The sequence below is a fragment of the Phialemonium atrogriseum genome, assembly GCF_030411735.1.
Source record: "Phialemonium atrogriseum strain 8032-3 unplaced genomic scaffold QBC33scaffold_18, whole genome shotgun sequence".
In the NCBI taxonomy this organism is placed as follows: domain Eukaryota; kingdom Fungi; phylum Ascomycota; class Sordariomycetes; order Cephalothecales; family Cephalothecaceae; genus Phialemonium; species Phialemonium atrogriseum.
In genome coordinates, this window is record NW_026848155.1 from 587,132 (window position 1) to 609,258 (window position 22,127).

A 22,127-nucleotide genomic window follows, 5' to 3' on the forward strand; every position below is an offset into this window, starting at 1 on the left:
ATAGTCCTACAACTAGCGTATTGCCGATGAGGGCTTTTTATGAAAAAATTATACGGATACGGATGGGCTCATCGAGTCGCTGCGCCAAGTGCGGAAGAGACGGCGAGAAAAGTACTCCCTTCCTGTCTCTTTTTTTTTAGTCGCATCTCATCTTTTCTCTCATGGATCTGCTCCCAGTCGTTGTTGCTCTTGGGGGGGTGTGCATTTGCTAGCTTCCGCACTACACCGGTCAGGGGTGTGTAGACAGTCAAGGTAGTTATTTCAAATGCACAATATCCATCCTTTACCCCCCGGTCGAGCAAGCCCCTTGCAGCCAGCTCTCTTGGAAACAGAGCATGGCCTGTCTACCTTATTTCATCCCCGCGCTGCTTCCCTCCAGTATATCGCATGCACGTACCAGGGCCGATGTACCCTTCCCTGCCCTTGTTGTTTCCTTTCTCTTGTCATACCCACCCCCGGTTCTTATACTCTGCCTGCCCAACCCCAGCTCTCTCGACCCTTGCGGGAACTGCAAACATACCGTACATACATAATAGTACATATGTCGCCCTGGTGTGGCCCACACTGCATGCCTGTTCTCCCGTGCATCTGATTCATCTTAGCCAACTCTATCAAGAGAGGCTTGCACTGCATTGCGGCGCCTGCCTTTGCAGCAACAAGTCCTCTCTCACTGGGCAGACTCGGCATTTACCATCAGAACCTCTCTTGTTTGCCAGTATACCGGTCGGTGCTACCCCATCATCCATCTCACTCGGTCCATGCCTCGACGAAGACGACTCCCCTTCCCTCTTATGAGCTTTGGGTCTCCTGTCCGAAAACAGGTGCAGATCCGAGAGAGAGCACATCTGTAGATACGGAGCAAAACCCCCTCCCCCTTATCTAAACAGTTGACTAAACGGGGCACGTTGCCGCTGCCGACACACACACACGACTGACCTAGGCTGAAGAAGTCACCCTCACCTCTTTGATAAAGCGTCCTGTGGCTTGGCTTTTGGTCTTCCCTTTCGGGAAGAGAGTGGAAAACGCCGCCGATCTGATATAGTTACATTGGCGTTGGGCCAAGAGGCGCCCTCCTAGCTTCGGTCCTGTCCTTCGTGGGTCAAGCCGGACTGGGCCGTTCCATACTACCAAACACCCCCCCCCCCCTCCAACGCTGCTGCTGCAGCTCCAACATAACCAAGTCTCTCCGACCTACAACCCGACCAGCAGTCCCTCCTGCATGCCTCACCCGGGAACCAATTGCCCTCACTTATCATGCATGCCCTCCTCCTCCGTTCATGAAGACTATCTCGCACCACTTCTCCCCCCGGGCTGATTCCCACACACTCGCCAGACTCCAGTCGCATCAGACAAGCTGGCGGCGCAGAAAGCATCCCACCCCCTGTGGACAACCTCGCATACAGTCCGTCCGTGTCCTCCTTCCCACTCAGCCTTCTAGGTCTCGACCACACGAGGTCTATAAGATAAGATGCACAACCAGATCATCGGGTCGTCTGGCATGGACCAGGAAAGCCGCATTGCCCAGGCCAATAACACATATGGGCATGACCCCTGGGTCGACATGAGCACCGCCTACCATCACCAGACGACCATGCCGGACTACGGGACGGGCTTCAGCTACATGCCGCCCATAACACACGGGCTGCCTTCCGAGTCTCTGCACAGGATGCCGCCTCCCCCGCCTCCCCAGCACATGTCCCAGACCCAGACGACGCATCCTCAGCTCCCAATGCTCATCATGCCTTCCCATGCGACCTGGCCCAGCATGTTGACGAATCCCAACAGCTACGCATCGCACTCTGCTCCGCCGGTGGCCATCCCTCCTGTCACGGCGCCCCTGAAGCAGGCCAAGCTACCTGCCATCCATGCGCCGTCGCAACCGAGGAAGACCCTGACCGACGACGACCGTCGCCGGATGTGCCAGTATGCCGAGGACCACCCCAACACCAAGCAGACCGAGATTGGTGCCATGTTTGGTGTCGAGAGAAGGTAGGCATGACGGGACGCCTTTGAGTCTTTTGTTTCTAACATCGTCGGTAGTACCGTGTCCAAGGTGCTGCGTAACAAGGAGAAGTATCTCTTCCCAGAGGATCGGAGCAGTTCTCCAATCAAGCGCACCAAGGCCAAGGGCGTGGATGTCGAAAAGGCCCTGACCAACTATATCCGCAATGCGCAGAAGTCGGGCGCCGTGGTGTCGGACTCGGACATCAAGGAGAAGGTGCGGCTGTTCTCGGCCACCATGGGCAACTCAGCCGACGGCCTCCTGAAGGCTAACAGCTCGAGCTGGTTGGAGAAGTTCAAGCAGAAGAACGGCATCGGGAAGGGGAGGCTGATGAGAAGGGCGTCGGAGACGAACATCCCCGACAGCATCCAAGGTTCGTCACCGTCGCTGACCCCGTCACAACCGTCGAGCGCCATCTCCCCGGCTTCCCCGTCCGGGCATCGCTCTCAGTCGCCTCTGTCGGCGAACCGCAGCGAGGACGACAAGGAGGGAATGAGCAGCTTCATGGACTTCACCACGGACCACGGTGCGTACAAGCACTCGAACTCTCAGAGCACAGCAACGTCCCTGTCGAGTGCCTTCACGGACGCCACCGCCTCCTCCTTCCCGGGCAGCGCGCTGAGCCCCACCACGCCGTTCAACTTCTCCCCGGACCCCAACATGGGCGACTTCCTGGCGAGTAAGCAGTTGGGGCCGGGAGACGCGAGTTCCAACTTCCACCGGCCGCGGAGCCAGACATTCCCGACCCTGGATCTGGAGTGCATGAACCAGCCGCAGACGACGGAGCCGCTGACCCCCAGGTACCACCACGTCTCCTCCGCGACGGCCCCCTCCTCAGCCATCGACTCGCCCGCCGGCCACGAGATTCCCGCCCCGCACTTCGGCAGCCTGGACCACCACCACCACCACCACCACCACCAACACCACCACAGCATGGCCTCCCCGCAGCTCCGCCACAGCAGCAGCAACGGGAGCATGGCCGCTGCAGCGGCGCGGTCCAAGGCGACCACGCCCATCTCGGCGACGTCGCCGAGCTCGCCGACGCAGGAGGACGCGCGGCGGGCGGCCGACACGCTGCTGTCGTTCATCCAGAACGCGGCGGCCAGCGGCGCCGGCGGCGCTGGCTTCGTCGACCAGAGCGAGTACATGGCCGTCGTGCGGCTGACGGAGAAGCTGCGCCTCCACCACCAGTCGTCGTCGTCGTCCCAGATAGCGGCCGGCGGCAAGGCGGCGGCGGCCGGCGAGGAGATGCCGACGACGACTACGACGACGACGACCATGGGTGGGCTGTCGAGGATCCCCGAGGGGGATAGCGAGATGCCCAATGCGTCGCCGGGGATGATGCCCAAGATGGAACCTACGCCTCTGGGTGCCTGAGTTCAGGCGCTGGAGACGGCGGATAACCGAAGTTGTGGGCGCTATCTTGTTTCCTTTTTCTTCTCTCTTTCCCGTCGAGGATCTGGCGTTGGATTGCGAATCGTCGAGTCTCCTTAACAAACAGTGGGAGGAAAACGAACCGGAGTAAACGATTTCCATGTCTCGCGACAAACCTTTCTCCCTCCAGGCTAACCGGGATCCGATACTCTCGTCTTATGCGTCCGCCAACCTTCCTCCTCTTCCAGTCTCACGACACCTCGGGGCTCACTTACCATGGGACCCTACACATACATACATACATACATATACAGCAAGAGGATGGAGGAGAACCACACCGAACCGGAGACGACGATATATATACATATACGTCAACCCCACACGGCGGCCGCATGTGTACATCACTACTTTTTAAACTGTTTCATCAACCTTTGAATTTCCACGTCCCCCGGAGGCCGGCCGACACATCTGCCACCCAAAGGAAGAATTGCACGCTCACGCGAACAAGGAACCAAAACCTCCGCCTTTTCCCTCTTTCCATCCTCCTTTTTCCTGCTTATTATTGCTAGTTTTTCTCTCGTTTACTCATCTCTCAGCCGTATCTAGGCCTTGTACAACTTTGAACATGCTTTCTTTTTATTTTATTTTTATTTCCACCCTTTTTCTAGCTCTGTCTTGGCATCACTTGGTTCGGGGGGGGAATATCGGCGGGCACACATACCGGGATGGATGGATCATCGGATAGGAACAGGCTGGACCGGAATCTGGATTACCCTACCCTAGGGAGAAGAGGGGGAGGAGGTGGAGGAGGAAGGGGAGGAACGGCGAAATAATGGAAAGACTAATCCCCTTTATTTGCAATTTTCCGACCAGGGGAAGAGAGCGAGCGAGATATCTATCAGCGGGCAACCGAGAAGAGAGAAAGAGAGACCTGCAAAGGATGGATTTGGGTGTCGCGTCGGTTCTTTTTCCTTTTCATTTTCCTTTGGCTTTTACCTTCATCCCTCTGCTGTTTACTACCGCGGCAATACTGGTCTGGTCTGGGAATACACACATAATCGGGGCTTTAGTGGCTTTCTCGCTGCTGTTGGGAGGTTTGGTCGGGGGGTTTTGGGGGGGAGGGGTCAACTGGAGGAGCCAAATCGAAACGTCTGGGCCAAAGGTTTTACTGGGTCGCTCATCGAAGGGCCGCTTCTCGCGTCTGCCCTGGTCACGTTCTTTGATTTGAGAGAGAAGAAAGGAGACTCGAGGACATGGGAGGGAGCATCTTTGCCAACTGGAGAGCTGTCAGCATTGCTTCCCCCATTCCCATCTCTCTCCAGCAGGCAGAGGGCGGGGGATAGGTAGTCGACGAAGAGGACAGATAAGGAGAGAGAGAGAGACTGTCTGGGCGGCCATCTTCATTTTCGAGGAACAAAGAAAGCGAGCCTCTTGCTATCCAACCAAGATATTCAAGACTTTGTGTTTCCGTGACCGCGCTTTGCATTAGTAAAGGGTATCTCTATTTCGAAACTATACAATCTAACACCATCTAGCAAGTAACTTCAGCTCAACCTCTCCTCCCAGAGCTCGCCGATGCCCTTCTCAGCCAGCTCCGGCATCAGGCGCACAAGCACCAGCTCCAAGATGCCGTACAAGAGATGCTTGTTGCAGTACTTGTCGCCAAACACGTCCACGATGCCCGCCTCGATCTCCGACAGTATCCGCCCATCCTCCTCGCCCTCGTCTGACGACCCTGCCAGACCCCCCCGATCAGCAGCAGGAGCAGCCCACGTGCCCCTAGGGGACGACGCACGGCCCGCGCTAGCGCCAGCGCTACCGACCTTCTCGGCTAGGCCGCCCTCGCGGCGGCCGTCGCTGTTGGTCGAGCTGGCCGCACTACTACTGCTCGTACTAGCAGGGCGGCGCGCGTCGTTGTCGTCGTCGGCCGGACCGGACCGCGGCCGACGAGGGCCAGACCCATGACCTTGACCCTGACCCTGACCCTGCCTATCATCATGCCCAACAACTCCACCATGACCACCGCTGCCGCCCGACCAGGGCGCCCACCAGGAGCTCCTCGAGGCGCTGCTGCCGCCGCCGCCACTGCCACTGCCACTGCCAAAGTAGAGCCTCCCCAGCGGTTTCGGGACGAGGCCCCACAGGGCGGTGGCGCACCTCCTCCTGAGGGCTGCGAGCTCGGCCGCGGACGAGGGGGCGGTGAGCGAGGGCTTGCCTGGCATGTTGTTCGGGAACAGGGCAGCGCGGGCGCCGCGCAGGAGTGGGGGCAGGTTGGCCGGGTCCAGGATGCGGGCATGGATCAGGGAGTGGGAGAGGATCCTGTATCGAAAAAGTTTGGGGTTAGAAAAAAAACGGGTAAGGGCATTAGGTTAGGTTAGGTTATTGACAAGGGTATTGAAAGAGGGGGGGGGGGTGAGAAAAAGAAAAGAAAAACGGGAAAAAAGAAAAGAAAAGGGGAATAAAGTCGGTCAAGCTTGGGGCATGATCGTCGACGCTACTGGTGATGAAAGCCGCAACAGGGCGAAGGGGAAGGAAGATTGGAAACACATATGCTAGCAGGGTAGTAGTTGGTGCCATTCGTGCGTGGGGGGAAAATCGGACGTTGTGTAAGTTAAGATCGGTGCGATATAGGAGGGATATAGGGGAGTGGGGGACCAAAAAGATCTACCTTCTAATTGAAGTGACATCTTTGGGGGGGTGTGTGGCATGAATTGGGGGGTTTGGATTTTAGACAGCAGCCAAGAGCATTTGAGATTTGACGAGTCTGAGCGTACTGTGCACCGGACTGGGGGGAGGGGTGTTAGGACGACGATACTGGTCACGATCATGATGGGTTATGGCATGACAGCGTGAAATGACCCGTCGATGACGACCCCGGACCTTGGAGATGAGAGGAGCAGATTGCAAACCGCAAAAAAGGTCCAGAGCGTCACGATCCATTGCGGGGGAACAAGGGTGTCCACACCCGATCCGAAGCATGAGGATGGCACTTGCGCAGGTTATCTCTCCATCCCTAATGGGCAGCGACTTCGCTCCGGATTCAACTGAAGCCCTGGTCTATGGGCTCAACGAGACGGCAATCGATGATCTATCAATTTCGACACCGCCATCGGGGATTCTGGCCTCGAAGACAACCTGTAATAAGGATGCAGGCTCGGAATGGTCTGCGGGGGGTGCTTTCCTCCGCAAACCACCGCAATAGGAGTGGAACCCGCGGCGAATGTTAAAATGAGGTTGACGAGATGGAGGGGGAGGAGAGGCTCGAGGAGTTGCCGATCCCTGTAAATCCTTTTGGACTCGGCGCGTAAATGGGGCTTGCTGGTGGTGGGCCCCTTGTGCAGCCCATTGTGCAATCCGACGCAAGAAGCCTTGCTCCAAGCGGCGATTGGCCGAGAACTTCCTTCAACACACACTTGATGCGGGCTCTGAAAGAGCAATGGCGGCGGAGAATTGGGGGCATGTGGTCGCCGATTTGGCCGCAGAGACATGGGCCAGGCAACGTTCCACAGCAGGCTGATTTAGCCTGTAGCCTCGCTGCCATAGAGCATTGGCCCCAACCAGTACACCCTCAGGTAGCGCCACCCATAGGTTCTAGCTGCACTTGCGGAAACCGCCTGGCTCGAACGCTGAATGGCAGAAAGAGCAGGTCCAATGACTTGCATCTCATGTAGTGCGACCGACTACTTCTGCACTCGAGTCCGGAAAGGGCAAGGAAAGGGGAGGGGGTCCTCCTACCTGTCCAGAGCGCCATTGACATGCGCTATTCGTCCCGGGCCCGTCATGGCAATCCAGTGGAGGATGGACATCGCGCCACAGAGCCACGGCATCCGTACGCCCATCTCGATCAGATTCGATACCGCAGGGAATATCCGGAAGGCGAGCACGGGCACCCTGATAAGCCCCGGGCATGTCTCGAGTGGGTTTGTAGCTTTTATTGCCTCTCCTTCCGCCTTCTGACGAGTCATATCCTCGGAGTGACTGCTCATGTGCCGGGTCCGAGGAGGGAGGGATCGTGACGATGCTAGAGTGGTGACCAGCAGCCGGATGAAACTCGTTGCAACGAAGCACCATTGCATGAAGGACCAAAACAGTCGCTGTACCGAAAGGCCCCTTCGCTCGCTTGGCGGTGCGGCGTCGCTACTGGACTGTGTCGGTGGGCCCTTCGGCGCAGCATTGGTCCGTTCTCGTATCACCCTCGTCAGGATTATTAGCCCTTCCCATATCAGCCATGGCTCCGAGAGTCTATTGGCAACGATATCGCCAATTATTAGCTCGGAAAACAGCTGGCCAACCAGCGCCACGAGGCAGTCGTTTTCGAGGTCTTCGGTGGGGAGTAGGATGGCAAGAACGCCATGGACTAAGAGCTGGCGGTATGCCGCCTCGTTCTGGGCCTGCTCGTCGATAGTGCTGGGTGATTCCGGCCTGGGAATAGGAGAAAGGGCCGGGAGGGGACACAGGGAGTGGTAGATCTCATGCGGATTGGCTTGTAGAGGGGGCTGCGCGACAGAATCATGGGCCGCTCGATATGCTAGTGGGCGTGTCAGTGGTCGACTCTAGATCGAGTGAGAAGCGGAACCCCGCGGGGGAAAGGGGGGGGGGGGGGGGGTGTGGTAACAGACTATTGACATGCTTGTCGACGAGGTCAGGGATCTCGTCGAAAAGCAAGCTCTCCAAGTCCACCTTTCGTAGCCTCTGCTCGAGCGCTCGTGTACAATGAGCTATGATCTGGACGATCTCGGCCACAAACGTCTCATCCGAGGTGATCTTGGTGTACCAATTCTGTACGGACTCCCGCAGGATGATGGCGATTAGGGCGTATAGTTGCAGGTCGACATCGTTCCGGCTGGTCAGTGGCGGCAGCAGATCTATGGTTGGCGTAGGCGTGTTTCTGCCCTTGTCGAGCTGCTGAGGACATAGCGTTCGGCGGATCAGAAATGCGGTCGCGCGGTCCGAGAGAGGATCTGACACCCCAGAACGCGGGGCCCGGCGGGGCCCGGGTTCCGGTAGAGCTGCTGTTCCGGACGCTGGATGTGAAGGCGTCAGCCGAGGGTTGACTGCCACAACGGACTCGGAATTTACACCGGATGTTGCTGCCCCCTTAGGCCGCGGTGTCGGGGCTCGAGCCGGTGCTGGCATACCAGTCGTCATGATGTGGTTGTGTATTGAAATCGTAGCATTATGAGTCTAAATGGTCTTGCATAAATCAACCCGGGCGCAGTTTTGGTGCTTCTGTCCAGCGGAGCATGGTGTTCGGGTTGGAGGTCGCCCTTAATTGCCTTCTAGGACGTTATTCAGCCGCTTGTGAAGCCATTTGCTGACCAAAACGGCAGGCGGTGAGAGCCTAGTCATGAGCACGCCTGGGCGTGGCTCCAACATTCAAGGACAGCAGAACAATGCGAATCCGGGGTTGAATTTCGCAAGAACGTGCTAAAATACGGACAGCATCGAAAATGGGAGCAAGCCCTTCTAGGTATCTTGAAATTTGCTAGCCAGAAATGCAGATGTGCTGACAACTCTGTTGACCTAGACCACCACAGTTACATGCACGAGTACAGGGAGATCGAGTCACCAAGATGCAGCAGGGTCTTGGGTAGTTTTAGGGGTAGCCCTGTTTGGTTCTTGGTAGCAACCAAATTTCGGAATTTGCCTCTTCAAGTCCATGTCACGGCTCGTGCGAGTGCACTGGAACCGGAGCCAAATGCTGCAACCGGGAACGAATCGGAGGAACACGAGCAGCTCGGGGCGCTGCTCATTACACCGTGGAATCCATTCCACGGCGGCGTGACCGACCTCAAGCGTGGGTTCACATCCGTTGAGCTCAACGAACGTGCTGGCTCCGGGGCCTACTGCCGGATCCCTGCCTGCATGCAGTTTTGCTGTGGCCACGGATGCGGCCCGTACCACGGCTGCTCCGTAGACCCACTTAGGCACGACGAGTCCCGCCTCCCGAGGTCACATGTGTACAAGCTTTGCCGAAAACAGAACTGGCCCGTGTTGCAACCGTGGAGTGATAGGTGTCTTTGTATTGTACAAACTTGTCTTGTGCAGCAATGCTACGTTGAGCTGAGCAAACCCCAAGGGCTGAGCTCGGTGGCCCGCTTGACCACATCTAAGGTGCTGTACATGAAAGTGCAGAGGGGAATAGTACACGACATTGACATGGAGGCCTGCAAACAAGCAGGTAGTTGCGCGGCCCCCATTCGGTAGCTCGATGCGCCTGCAAAAGCTCTACTCCGAGTCCTTGCGCGTTGTTTCGTATCTGATATCATCTCGTTAGCGCGTCGTCTAGAAATTCATAGCATCGCTTGAACTCACCTCTTTCCACGGAAAGCCCACACTCCCCAGTTTCCGGCACTGACATCCTGTGGGTCTAGGTCGTTCAAGTCCCACCTGAGGCTCCGGAAGATATTCTCGCCCGGCTCCATCAAGATGTCGAACTCTCCTGCGGCCGTCTTATTGACCCATTCGATATCCCGCTCCATGTCGAACTGGGTGTAGCCCGTGACAATGACAGGTGCTTTCGTTTCCAATAGGAGGGGAACGGTCTCTTCCCACTCGTGAGAACTCGCCGGGTGGCCAAGACCAGGGTGGAAGAGGACAAAGCAGTCAAAGTACGGATCGTAGGGGTAAAAGTGCCCGGTCTTGTGGATCGTGTGGTAGTAATCCACAATGGTACTAATCTTCATCGTGGGCCATACACGATCCTCGACTACTGCCCCGAAGGGGTTGGAGGCGGTCCTTGCCGGTAAGGGGAACTCGTCGTCTCGATTCGCCATGCTCTCCGGGCCAATGAAGACCAGATGCAACCGGGAGCTTGGGAAGAGATGGGCCAACTGAGTCCACACATCTCGGGGAAGAGACGATTCAGCTCTTGCGCCCAGTATGAATATCCTGACCGGCGGTGCTTCTAGCCGGAGACCCTTGATATCAATGCCACCACCCGTCTTGGGGGGGTGGAGCGTATAACGGAGCGCTATTCGCAGTTTAGCAGGTTGCAATACTCATCCATTCAGGGCCCAAACATACCGCTTAGACTCTTGAGGCCCTCAGGGGTAAGTCGACCGCCGGGCCGGATATGGTAGGGACTGAGGTCGTGGAGGATACTGGCGATAGTAAGGGGGTATGTCAAGAGTCGGGTTGCTTGTCTCATGCTTCGGTCATCGTTGATGGCCTTGAAATGCCGCGTGTACAGCAGCGTGTCCCAGTTTGTCATATTGACAAGAGCCTCCTCCATCTGCGGGCCGGCATAATCGAACTCGGGAAAGAACCTTCCCGACCTCAGGTCATGGTCGTCTTCGTTGATTTGCCTCAGTGTGTCGCATATTTCCAGATGGGCTTCATAGTCGGCCATCCAGTGCTCCTTGCTGCAATAGACTGGAACGCCACAGTCCGGGCACTCGAAGTCGACGTGCGCTGGCGCAAGATTCCCCACTCCAGTCTGCTCGGGTGCCGACGTGCTCTCCGACACTCGGGTAGATCGATGATCGGGGTGCGGGCAGTAGGCATGCTGTCTCATGAATGCCGCGCGACGCCGGATTTCTGGGATTGGCGAGTCTGTGAATGAGTGGAAGAGGTTATCGGCAGTGAGGGCTGGCTTGACCGGCTTCTCCGCGTTCGAGCCAGAGTTGGCTGTATTCCTGGGCGTGAAGTTCTCTTGATGAGCTACACCCGACGACCATCTCCTTCCATACGGTGTGACATCCAGGCAAGGCGTTACGTGACTGATCCTCCCAGTTCGACTGGTATGCAGCTTCCTCGAAGCATTCGATGATCGTACGAGAGCTTGCTTCGGTATTCTTCGAGCGCCCAGAGAGACTGAGCAGCGTACGCACACTTCTGGCAGTGCTCTCAGCACCGCCGGTTCCCTAAACCACGCCATTGAATGACTTATGTACTCGGATCCCGCGACTCGCAATGCTGGCGGTGGTCTGAGATTGCTGAACCTTTCCATACCTAATTCCTACCTAGCTCCCAATCCACCAATGGACTTGGCTGCACGGCAAAACTATTTTCCGCTTAAGCCACTCAGAGTCCCAGATCTGACATTTGTGCCCCACTTGACTGGCGGGGCACTAAGGCATCGGCTTCTGAATTTTATTTGCACATCAAGCTGAAGCTCTGAGCTCTTGTCAACAACCGTCGAAAGTCGAAAGTCGAAAGTCCCCAAACATCGCGTTGTGTGTCGTCGTCTGTAGAGCCGCGCAGGCCTACTGCGCCCAAAATATTCATCATGGCGACGACCTCAAATATGTTCCTCTACTCCCTGACAATCCAGCCTCCCTCTGCCGTCACACAGGCAGTACTCGGGCAGTTCTCAGGGACCAAGGAGCAACAAATCATCACAGCTTCAGGTTCTCGCCTGACACTTCTCCGTCCCAATCCTAGTCTGGGGAAAGTCATAACCCTTCTCTCACACGATATCTTTGGCATCATCCGGTCCATCGCATCCTTCCGCCTTGCAGGAAGCACCAAGGGTAAGTGACAATGCATAGCCCACCTTTCGGAATGTTTAGTGATTTGATCCTGGGCATCAGACCCCCAACCGACGCGATCATAGCCACGACATTCATCTCAGCGTGGGACTTGAAGGTGATGAATTATGCTAAGAATTTGGACTAGACTACATCATCCTGGCTACAGACTCGGGCCGCATTGCTGTCATCGAGTATCTCCCGGCCCAGAATCGGTTCTCTCGCATCCATTTGGAGACATTTGGAAAATCCGGTGTGCGCCGTATCGTCCCTGGCCAGTATCTCGCTGCAGATCCCAAAGGTCGTGCGTGCCTCATCGCCTCGGTCGAGAAAAACAAGCTTGTATATGTCCTGAATCGCAATTCACAGGCAGAGCTTACCATCTCCTCACCACTTGAGGCTCACAAGCATGGTGTCCTCGTCTTCTCCTTAGTAGCTCTTGACGTCGGCTATGCAAACCCTGTATTTGCAGCTCTGGAGACAGACTACTCAGACTCGGATCAAGACCCATCAGGCGAAGCATACCAAGAAGTCGAGACCCAGCTTGTGTATTATGAGCTAGATCTAGGCTTGAACCATGTCGTCCGCAAATGGTCAGAGCCTGTGGATCCGACGTCCTCCTTGCTCTTCCAAGTGCCTGGAGGGAGTGATGGGCCTAGTGGAGTCCTCGTATGCGGAGAGGAAAACATCACCTACAGACACTCGAACCAAGAGGCTTTCCGGGTTCCCATTCCTAGAAGGCGAGGCGCTACTGAGGATCCTCAGCGAAAGCGCACCATTGTTGCAGGTGTAATGCACAAGCTGAAGGGAAATTCTGGCGCGTTTTTCTTCCTCCTTCAGTCAGAGGATGGGGACTTGTTCAAGGTCACTTTGGATATGCATGAGGATGACGACAAATCAACTGGCGAGGTCAAACGGCTCAAGATCAAATATTTCGACACAATTCCTGTGGCGTCTAGTCTCTGCATTCTCAAGAGTGGCTTCCTGTTTGCCGCGAGCGAGTTTGGTAACCATCACTTCTACCAATTTGAGAAGCTTGGCGATGACGACGAAGAACTCGAGTTCAGCAGCGACGACTTCCCTACAGATCCGCGTGCTCCCTACACCCCTGTCTACTTCTACCCTCACACCACAGGGAATCTGTCCTTAGTTGAGAGCATCGATTCCATGAACCCACTGGTGGATTGCAAAGTGGCGAACCTCACGGGAGAAGACGCTCCACAGATCTACTCAGTATGCGGCAGTGGTGCTCGAAGCACCTTCCGCATGCTCAAGCACGGCTTGGAGGTCAACGAGATTGTCGCTTCTCAGCTTCCTGGCACTCCCTCAGCAGTCTGGACGACGAAACTCAAGAGTGACGACGAGTATGACACCTACATTGTCCTTAGCTTCACAAACGGCACTTTAGTCCTAAGCATTGGAGAAACCGTAGAGGAGGTCAGCGATTCGGGCTTTCTCACAACTGTCGCCACACTTGCAGTACAGCAGATCGGCGATGATGGGCTTATTCAAGTTCATCCCAAGGGAATCCGTCACATTAGGAATGGGCGGGTGAATGAGTGGCCGGCTCCTCAGCACCGATCTATCGTGGCTGCTGCGACGAATCAGCGCCAGGTAGCTGTTGCTCTGAGCTCCGGCGAGATAGTCTATTTCGAGATGGACAGCGATGGATCCCTTGCCGAATATGACGAAAAGAAGGAAATGTTCGGTACTGTGACGTGCCTCAGCTTGGGTCAAGTGCCAGAAGGCCGCTTGAGAAGCTCTTTCCTAGCCGTGGGTTGCGACGACTGCACTGTCAGGATCCTGAGCTTGGATCCAGAATCCACACTCGAGAGCAAATCAGTGCAAGCCTTGACAGCGGCGCCTTCGTCTTTGCTGATTATGACCATGGAGGATTCGTCATCCGGCGGTTCAACCCTGTATCTACACATTGGCCTTCATTCAGGAGTGTACCTACGGACTGTTTTGGACGAGATCACCGGAGAGCTGACTGACACTCGCCACAAGTTCTTAGGCCCCAAGGCTGCAAGGCTATTCCAAGTCGCGGTCCAGAACCAAACCTGCGTCCTGGCTCTCAGTTCAAGGCCTTGGATGGGCTATACCGACCCGATTACCAAGGGTTTCATGATGACGCCCCTAAGTTACGAAGATCTGGAATGGGGTTGGAATTTCAGTAGCGAGCAGTGCGAAGAGGGTATGGTCGGGATCCACGACAATTACCTCAGGTCAGTTCTATACCCACCCTTTGCCCTCCCCGTTATATGGAGCAACATGATGAGAAAAGGGATTCCTACGCCTTTTGGCCGTGAGGTTGACAAACATGCAAAGCATGTGTCAATTGTTCCTTCTGATGCTATCTCCTCGCAGTCCAGCTTCCAACAGCAATTATCCAAGACGTGTATATGAAGCTGACTTGAGAGCATAGAATCTTCTCCATCGAGAAACTGGGCGACAACCTGATCCAGAAGTCGATACCCCTCACCTACACGCCACGACGTCTTGTCAGACATCCTGACCAGCCGTATTTCTATACCATTGAGTCGGATAATAACACACTCCCACCGGAACTCCAACAACAGTTGCTCGCAGATCCAAGCGCGGTCAACGGCGACGCCAAAGTCCTTCCACCAGAAGAGTTTGGCCATCCCCGGGGCCGCGGCCGATGGGCATCTTGCATCAGTATTGTTGATCCCGTAGGCGAAGAGCCCCAAGTGCTTCAGAAGATCGACATCGGAGACAACGAAGCAGCTGTCAGCGCCGCCGTGGTTCCATTTGCGAGTCAAGAAGGCGAGAGCTTCCTGATCGTTGGGACCGGCAAGGACATGGTTCTGAATCCAAGGCAGTTCTCAGAGGGCTATATCCACGTCTATCGGTTCCATGAAGGGGGCAAAGACTTGGAGTTCATTCATAAGACCAAGGTTGAGGAGCCGCCAATGGCTCTACTGCCTTTCCAGGGGCGCTTGTTGGCAGGAATTGGCAAGACGTTGAGACTTTACGATCTTGGCTTGAAACAGCTGCTCCGCAAGGCCCAGGCCGATGTCGCCCCGCACCTCATCGTGTCCCTGCAGACCCAGGGCAGCCGCATCGTGGTAGGGGACGTCCAGCAGGGCATCAGCTATGTCGTGTATAAGCCCGAGATCAACAGGCTCCTCCCGTTCGTCGACGACACGACTTCTCGGTGGACGACTTGTACGGCTATGGTCGACTACGAATCTACTGCCGGTGGAGACAAATTCGGCAATATCTGGGTTGTCCGTTGTCCCGAGAAGACCAGCGTGGGAGCAGACGAGCCGGGCTCCGAAGTACACCTAACCCATGCGCGGGAGTACCTTCACGGCACATCGAACCGCCTCAGCCTCATGTCTCATTTCTACACCCAGGATATCCCCACTAGCATATGCAAAACCAGCCTTGTTGTGGGCGGGCAAGAAGTCCTCCTGTGGAGCGGGATCCAGGGCACTATCGGTGCTCTCATCCCGTTCGTCACCCGTGAGGATGCCGACTTCTTCCAGACCCTGGAGAGTCACATGAGGAGCGAGGACCCTCCGCTTGCCGGCCGAGACCATCTCATGTACCGGGGCTACTACGTCCCGGTCAAGGGGGTGATAGATGGAGATCTCTGCGAGAGGTATACCCTATTGCCGAATGACAAGAAACAAATGATTGCTGGCGAACTAGACCGCTCGGTCAGGGAAATCGAGCGGAAGATCTCGGTGAGTGAAAATTCCGCTGTCCGAGCTCCCTAACCATGACCTGCCAAGCTAACCAACCGTATCAGGATGTCCGAACCCGATCCGCATTTTGATGGTAGATCACGGCCGGAATCGGATTTGTGTTTTCATCTCCAGGGCTCGAAAATAGGCGTCAGGTCATTTTATGGATGTGTGTGGCATGGCGTGGTATTTGTATATGTAGATTAGATGACGGGCGGCGTTTGTTTGAGTAGCCAGACCCCAAAAGCCTCCCTGTCTGCCGTGTCCAGCACAGCAGGCTCTATATGATATCCCAAACAATTCATGAGCTACTAGCTCTTGTAACCAACCCGCGAACGAATACCAAAAGTGACTGAAATAAGAAGAGAGCCAGGTATAATTACAAGCTTGCATTGCTTTGGCCTCACTCAACTCCTCCGCAGAAAACCCGCCTGACCAGCCCACCACGAACCTATCTCGCCCAAGACCCCACCCCGACCCCGACCCCGCGACCGGCCCCCGACCGGGTCCGGGTTGGGGTTCTCCCTCTCCCACGCCTCGTCGGCGAAGTAGGCGTCCACGGCGGCGTCGAGGTCGTGCCCGGCCTGCTCGAGGTACAGCACCGCGACGTCGTAGTCGGGGACCTTGGTCGCCACCATCCAGCGCCTTATGCGCGCCTTGCGGGCCTCGTCGCTGGCGGCGGCGGCTGGGTCCAGGGAGGAAGGAGATTGGTGGTGGTGGTGGCGCTGGTGCGGTCCGCCGCCCGGGATCAGGATCGCGCGCCGCGCGGCGAGGAGGTGGTCGCTTGTTAGGCGGTTGGCGAGCCGGAGGGCGGGGGCCGGGATGCCGTAGCGGAGCGAGAGGGAGGGGATTGTGTCGTGGGTGTGGTCGAGGATGTGGAGGGTGTCCTCGGGGGACTGGGGGGCGGGTTGTTGGAGGGTGGTGGAGGGGTGTGTTGTTGTTGTCGCTGTCATTGGTGTCGTCATTGTCGTTGTCATCGTGGTGGCCATGTTAGAGGCGGAAGAAGAGGCTTGTTCGAGGGCCGCCTTTTCATCGTCGGGGTCCACGGCCGGTCGCGCCGGCTGTGCGTAATCCGGGGGGCAACTGCTCGGCGCGCGATCGCGGTCGCTGTACGGCGGCGGCGCGTCCTCGCACGAGAGAACGGTCGCGCCGGCGCCCGTGGCCACGGAGGTGTAGGACGGGGGCTCCCTGAGGCCCTGCGGCAGCGCCGAGGGCCCGTCGGAGATCTGGCAGTACGGGCAGTAGCGCGTGAAGCGTGGGTTTTTCTATCCGCCACGCCCAGGGCAAAGTCAGCCAGCCCCTTGCTTTGAGCGGACAGATAAATACTGGTGGAAGAGCGGCCCGGGGGCGGGAAACTCACATGCATGCATTGCCCGCAGATGACCCTGCCGCAGCATTCAAGCCGGCGGTCCTGCGGGAGGGGTTTCTCAGACTCGGACGAGCGCGGGGCTGATGATAGTAGTGTCGCGCATGTACAGCAGGCTTCCATCTTGGGCGTTATCGTGAGTATGCCCGATGAAGGAAGCCTGGGGTTCTAGAGTTTAGAGGGGTGCGGTGGGTGGCGGCTGATATCCAAAGTATGACTTATCGATAACGTATCCCGGCACGGGTGGGGTCGAGTCCGGGGGTGGAGCGGGCTTTACGTGGCCCACATCCCCGCCGGTTCTCGAACACTTAAAGTACTGTACCTACTTGACGGGCTTGGCGACGCACGACTAGGTGTATCATCAACAGGATTGGCAGTTACCTCTCGAATGTATTATGTACTGGGATACATGATAGCAAATGTACGCAGCAGATGTTAAGCATCCTTCTAGGGATATTAGATTAGGTAGACATCCTTGATTCCCAAACTCCCATCGTAATCATGAGCCATGGCACTAGGTGATGGCTCCGTTACCCATATATACGCCGTTTCCAACCATTTCCCAGTACATCTACAATCTTATCCTCCCTTCTCCGCCCCCGAACCATCTCCTTACATCCGAGCCCCTGTCCCCGGACTGGCCACTGCTGCTTCCAGCGCCCTCATCATTATTTCCCATCCACTTCGGCGTCTTGATGCCCTGTCCAATTTCTTGAAGCCATTTAGGCGTTTCAATGGTATCGATCGTGTTCTTCATTCGATGGCCCAGCGCCTCGAAGAAATTCTCATCTTCCGGATCTCTCGGCTCCCCCCGCGGGAATGTCCTCGACGCCGCGACCGATGATGGCGCGCCAGCCCTCCTGACAGAGGTAGTTGCCAGTGGCCGAGAATTCGGAGATCTGCCAAATAGCGAAGCCGACGGTTCGGCATTGTCGCGAGGCAGTGAAAGAATCGGCGCTGCTCGGGCACCAGCGGGGCCGGCACGACGATCGTTAGTCTCGCCTGACCGACCACGGAGCGGCGTGCCGTTCAGCTCGCGCTTGATAAGCTCGCGGCCTTCGCGCCAGGAACCAGTGCCATAGCCATTCTCGTTGTCCTCCTCGTCGTCGATGATGTCCATGCCAAAGCCGAAGAAGCGCTTCACCTTGCCGTAGAAGCCGAAGAGGGTGGCACAGACGGGGACCAGGATGAGCACGGGGAAGAGATAGTCAAACCAGGTACTCGCTGTAGTCATGGTGATGAGCTTCCCAAGGAAGCGGAAAAAGGTTGTCTTCTTGTACACCTCGGGGGAGAGGAAGGTCATGAAGTTGTAGCTGAGAGGGATACTCAGCCGCGCGACTTGGCTGGCGTACCAGAATGCCGACTCATGCGCCGTGTTGCGGCGAACCAGGGCGCGCCCTCTCCATACCTTCACTTCGGTGATAGACGTGAGGGCGGCGGCACACATGTAGAGCAGCCACAGGGCGGCAATGACCTGTCCCGCGAAGCCGACCTGGCCCTTGTCGCCGGTCCAGTGATGCACGACGGTGAGTCGGATAACGGATAGGCCAGGTAGGGCGGCCTTGACCAGCTCTGACCAGACAATACTGGCCGAGGCAAGGCTTAGGAAGACTCCAAAAAGGATGCGAATATAAGGGATGATGTGATAGTGTAGGACGTATCGTGCATAAGGATTGAGGGCGTTGAATCTGTCCCAAAAGCCCGAATGGGGAGATGCTGCTCCAAAATCAAGACTCTTTGAGGCTGCTGAATCCAGGATCGCTTGCGTTTCCACAGCATCCTGCACAAGACGATCCCATTCGTCGGCGTATCGACAGCGCGCGTGCCGTGTGCGCATCAGCTGCCTTGTGAGGTCTGCCATATACTTCTCGGTGATTACGGTGGGCAGGATCCGGCTCTCCCCCGAAGATCCTCGAAGGGTTCCCGGTCGAGGATGCGACTCGGGCAAGTTGGCCAGGTCGACAAGTTCCTCAATCCAGTCCCGGAAGTCTTTGGCGCTTCCAACCTTTCTCCGACTGAGTTCGGAAACCTGTATCTCGACGTCCTCCAGAGCCATCTCGGCGTCCTCCAACTTTTCGTACAGTCTCGGAGCCTGTCCCTGGATACGGCGAAGCCTCCCGCTGATGCTCGCATTTCGGAAGAGCCGACGGGGAATCGCAACCAGGCCATGTCCCATCAGATATATCGCCAGAGCCAAACCCCAACAGTAGGCGAGGGCCATGACCAGACCCTTGAGAGACGGGAAGGAGATGCCGTAGGAAATAAAAACGTAAATCAACCCAATGAGCCCGGAGCCAAAGACGACGACGTGATATTGGGCATTTTCGCGAAGCGCGTAAAGAACTTTGTCCTTCGGTTCGCGGTGTCCTGAGTCGGAATACTCGGCGAGGATCGGTAAGATAAACCTGGAATCTCATTAGCCAGACGGTTGCGACAAGGAATTGGATGGCGCATAGTGCCTACCATGTCAACACAAACGTCAGCCAGTATGTTATCCTCCACGAAACCAGCAGAACCCGGTCTGGCAACCATATCCCTCTTTGTGCTTCGTCGTCAATCCTCGCGCTCGACGCCAGGTCTATGGGCATGAGAATGACAATGCAGGCGGGCAACCAAAGGGCAAAGAAGACGGGGACCAGGAGGTAGCCGGGGGTGGTTCGCAGTGGAAGATAGTACCGCAGGATGAGGAGGACGATTAAGGAGATGGCAAGCAGCGCCACAGCAGCAAACACTCCCGAGCCCACCGGCGACCCGGAGCTAGCGGCTACCATCATTTTGGGCGATTTTCGGGATCGTATGCCACGGGAAAGCAAACGGACATTTGACGGCTCATGTCGCGAAGTTGATCAATCCAGGAGGCAGGGGCCAAGGCAAGATTACGTAGCGTCGTCACAGGATGCGGACCTTAGTTGAGGGTATAGAAGCGCACGGACCAACTGCAGGCGGCACTTTACTCTTAGCCCGAGACTAACTCCACCACTGCGAACCAGGGACTGGTAGGGGTGTACCTACACGTACACTGTACAAATTAACTCGTGTTCACCAGTTTTGCTTTGCAGACTAAGTTTTGTCTGCTCACTGCTGTGACCTAGTGGCATGTGCTTTCATGAAATTCGTATTATTGGTAGAAGAAGCATTGATGATGCAGATATACGGGCACAATGTTAGTTCTAGAAGGACCCTCCGCACCAATTTCTCCACACTTTTAGCTCTAAGAGTCCCGTCTTGGAAGCATGTATCCGAAGTTCCCCAATATCAACATCGCAGCCCTCAGTTACTGCTAAGGAATGCAAAACCAACTATCTCAGCTGCTTCCTCTCTGCTCATCTCCTCAAAAGCTTAATTGGCCTGAGTATTAAGCTTCAGATGTCATTGGTGCCTCACTTGTGTAACGAGTCGCTCTGGCATTGATAGATGGAGAGGGGTAGAGAAGCTCAAAATGTCCATCATTCTCTCTCGCCGGATTGTCTCATCCTCCAAACTTCAAGCTTCCTTCAGGCCCTCTGCAGTCTCAAGTATCCCACAACTCCAGTTCGTCCGCAGGTCCTTCCTGACATCGAGTGTCCGACCGGCTAGGTCCAAAATGGAGGTTGAGCTCACTGCCCCAAACGGGAAGAAGTGGATGCAGCCTCTAGGCCTCTTCATCAATAATGAATTTGTCAAGAGTGCCAATGAGCAGAAGATAGCTTCCATCAACCCTACGTTCGTAGCCGCCAGGTCAAGGCGTATGCAAAACATGGTCTACGGCTAACATTGACCAACAGGACCGAAGAGGAGATTTGCTCCGTGCATGCTGCAACAGCCGATGACGTTGATAAGGCGGTTTCCGCTGCCCGCAAGGCCTTCAAACACAAGTCATGGAAACTCCTCAGCGGCACTGAGCGCGGGGCTCTTATGACAAAGCTCGCGGACCTCGTCGGCAAGAATGCCGAGATCCTCGCAACCATCGAGTGTCTTGACAACGGGAAGCCGTATTTCGTAGCCCTCAACGATAATGTGACCGAGTTCCAAAACGTCCTCAGGTACTACGCTGGCTACGCCGACAAGAACTTTGGCCAGGTCATCGATGTCGGCCCAACAAAGTTGGCCTACACCGTCAAGGAACCCCTCGGCGTGTGTGGCCAGATCATCCCTTGGAACTACCCGCTCGACATGGCTGCCTGGAAGCTCGGTCCTGCACTGTGCTGCGGCAACACTGTCGTGCTGAAGCTAGCTGAACAGACACCCCTCTCCATGCTATACATAGCCAAGCTGATCAAAGAAGCCGGCTTTCCTCCCGGAGTTGTTAACATTATCAATGGCCATGGCAGGGAGGCGGGATCGGCCCTGGTACAGCATGTGGGTGTCGACAAGATTGCCTTCACCGGCAGCACGGCGACGGGCAAGGAGATCATGAAGATGGCAGCCTCAACCATGAAGAACATTACCCTGGAGACGGGAGGGAAATCGCCACTCATCGTGTTCGAGGACGCAGACCTGGACCTTGCAGCAACGTGGTCACACGGAGGGATCATGAGCAACCAGGGACAGATATGTACAGCAACATCGCGGCTCTTGGTTCACGAGAAGGTTTACGACAACTTCATTTCAAAGTTCAAGGCCGCAGTAGATAAGCTTTCGGTCCTCGGCGACCCATTCGAGGAAAGCACATTTCAAGGGCCTCAGGTGACAAGAGCACAGTACGAGCGAGTGCTGAGCTACATCAAGTCCGGGAAGGATGAAGGCGCAACCGTCTTGATGGGCGGCAAGCCTGTGCCGCAGAAGGGGAAAGGGTTCTTTATCGCCCCGACCGTGTTTACGAATGTGAAGACGAGCATGAGGATCTACCGGGAGGAGATTTTCGGGCCTTGCGTTGCCATCGTCTCCTTCCGGACGGAGGAGGAGGCCATTGAGATGGCGAATGACACGGCATACGGCCTCGGTGCCGCGCTCTTCACCCGGGACCTGACCCGAGCTCACAGGGTGGCTCGCGAAATAGAAGCGGGAATGGTCTGGGTCAATAGCAGCAACGACTCGGATTACAGAATCCCATTCGGAGGCGTCAAGCAGTCGGGTATAGGTCGCGAGCTTGGAGAGGCGGGTCTTGCCCCGTACTGCAACGTCAAAAGCATCCATGTAAACATGGCGGCGAGATAGGCGAGATGATCCATAGCTACCAGTAATAAATGGTGAGGAGACCGTGTCTGAAGCTATTCTGAGTA

The 22,127-nt window shown here is 56.2% G+C and overlaps 7 protein-coding genes across 7 annotated transcripts; 3 read left to right on the forward strand and 4 right to left on the reverse strand.

Annotated features, from left to right (window-relative positions):
* The first annotated feature begins 1,218 nt into the window (after window positions 1-1,218).
* Window positions 1,219-3,487, forward strand: QBC33DRAFT_135386 (uncharacterized protein). The gene is made up of 3 exons (XM_060422083.1): window positions 1,219-1,989; window positions 2,041-2,218; window positions 2,351-3,487. The coding sequence occupies exons 1-3, from the start codon at window positions 1,469-1,471 to the stop codon at window positions 3,377-3,379; spliced, it is 1,728 nt and encodes a 575-aa protein (XP_060281990.1). The 5' UTR covers window positions 1,219-1,468; the 3' UTR covers window positions 3,380-3,487.
* A 1,433-nt stretch (window positions 3,488-4,920) lies between these two features.
* QBC33DRAFT_495183 (PXA domain-containing protein) lies at window positions 4,921-8,689 on the reverse strand (the record flags this gene model as incomplete). Its single annotated transcript, XM_060425538.1, has 4 exons — window positions 7,996-8,689; window positions 7,112-7,904; window positions 5,414-5,695; window positions 4,921-5,260 (listed from the first exon to the last, which is right to left on the reverse strand). The coding sequence occupies exons 1-4, from the start codon at window positions 8,522-8,524 to the stop codon at window positions 4,921-4,923; spliced, it is 1,944 nt and encodes a 647-aa protein (XP_060281991.1). The 5' UTR covers window positions 8,525-8,689.
* Window positions 8,690-9,604: 915 nt separating this feature from the next.
* Window positions 9,605-11,255, reverse strand: QBC33DRAFT_454596 (zinc-finger of mitochondrial splicing suppressor 51-domain-containing protein; the record flags this gene model as incomplete). Its single annotated transcript, XM_060424733.1, has 3 exons — window positions 9,605-9,635; window positions 9,692-10,349; window positions 10,403-11,255. The coding sequence occupies 3 exons, from the start codon at window positions 11,253-11,255 to the stop codon at window positions 9,605-9,607; spliced, it is 1,542 nt and encodes a 513-aa protein (XP_060281992.1).
* A 246-nt stretch (window positions 11,256-11,501) lies between these two features.
* On the forward strand, window positions 11,502-15,888 carry QBC33DRAFT_543943 (Pre-mRNA-splicing factor rse-1). The gene is made up of 4 exons (XM_060428410.1): window positions 11,502-11,850; window positions 11,996-14,072; window positions 14,273-15,560; window positions 15,626-15,888. Exons 1-4 carry the CDS (start codon window positions 11,607-11,609, stop codon window positions 15,650-15,652), a joined length of 3,636 nt encoding a protein of 1,211 aa, XP_060281993.1. The 5' UTR covers window positions 11,502-11,606; the 3' UTR covers window positions 15,653-15,888.
* QBC33DRAFT_543947 (uncharacterized protein) lies at window positions 15,736-16,710 on the reverse strand. The gene has a single exon (XM_060428411.1). It carries the CDS (start codon window positions 16,547-16,549, stop codon window positions 15,968-15,970), a length of 582 nt encoding a protein of 193 aa, XP_060281994.1. The 5' UTR covers window positions 16,550-16,710; the 3' UTR covers window positions 15,736-15,967.
* A 599-nt stretch (window positions 16,711-17,309) lies between these two features.
* QBC33DRAFT_495194 (LMBR1-like membrane protein-domain-containing protein) lies at window positions 17,310-19,780 on the reverse strand. The gene is made up of 2 exons (XM_060425539.1): window positions 19,390-19,780; window positions 17,310-19,331 (listed from the first exon to the last, which is right to left on the reverse strand). Exons 1-2 carry the CDS (start codon window positions 19,698-19,700, stop codon window positions 17,498-17,500), a joined length of 2,145 nt encoding a protein of 714 aa, XP_060281995.1. The 5' UTR covers window positions 19,701-19,780; the 3' UTR covers window positions 17,310-17,497.
* Window positions 19,781-20,137: 357 nt separating this feature from the next.
* Window positions 20,138-22,110, forward strand: QBC33DRAFT_543952 (aldehyde dehydrogenase). The gene is made up of 2 exons (XM_060428412.1): window positions 20,138-20,628; window positions 20,691-22,110. The coding sequence occupies exons 1-2, from the start codon at window positions 20,366-20,368 to the stop codon at window positions 22,060-22,062; spliced, it is 1,635 nt and encodes a 544-aa protein (XP_060281996.1). The 5' UTR covers window positions 20,138-20,365; the 3' UTR covers window positions 22,063-22,110.
* The last annotated feature ends 17 nt before the right edge of the window (window positions 22,111-22,127 follow it).

Excerpts from the sequence above, each read along its gene's own strand:
- QBC33DRAFT_135386 (XM_060422083.1), top strand. The coding sequence starts at position 1,469 with ATGCACAACCAGATCATCGGGTCGTCTGGCATGGACCAGGAAAGCCGC. Across the intron at positions 1,990-2,040 it reads ATGTTTGGTGTCGAGAGAAG|TACCGTGTCCAAGGTGCTGC; the intron begins GTAGGCATGACG and ends CATCGTCGGTAG. Across the intron at positions 2,219-2,350 it reads ACTCGGACATCAAGGAGAAG|ACGAACATCCCCGACAGCAT; the intron begins GTGCGGCTGTTC and ends AGGGCGTCGGAG.
- QBC33DRAFT_543947 (XM_060428411.1), bottom strand. The coding sequence starts at position 16,549 with ATGGCCACCACGATGACAACGACAATGACGACACCAATGACAGCGACA.
- QBC33DRAFT_543943 (XM_060428410.1), top strand. The coding sequence starts at position 11,607 with ATGGCGACGACCTCAAATATGTTCCTCTACTCCCTGACAATCCAGCCT. Across the intron at positions 14,073-14,272 it reads ATCCACGACAATTACCTCAG|AATCTTCTCCATCGAGAAAC; the intron begins GTCAGTTCTATA and ends TTGAGAGCATAG. Across the intron at positions 15,561-15,625 it reads AAATCGAGCGGAAGATCTCG|GATGTCCGAACCCGATCCGC; the intron begins GTGAGTGAAAAT and ends CAACCGTATCAG.
- QBC33DRAFT_495194 (XM_060425539.1), bottom strand. The coding sequence starts at position 19,700 with ATGATGGTAGCCGCTAGCTCCGGGTCGCCGGTGGGCTCGGGAGTGTTT. Across the intron at positions 19,332-19,389 it reads CTGACGTTTGTGTTGACATG|GTTTATCTTACCGATCCTCG; the intron begins GTAGGCACTATG and ends ATGAGATTCCAG.
- QBC33DRAFT_543952 (XM_060428412.1), top strand. The coding sequence starts at position 20,366 with ATGTCCATCATTCTCTCTCGCCGGATTGTCTCATCCTCCAAACTTCAA. Across the intron at positions 20,629-20,690 it reads ATAGCTTCCATCAACCCTAC|GACCGAAGAGGAGATTTGCT; the intron begins GTTCGTAGCCGC and ends ATTGACCAACAG.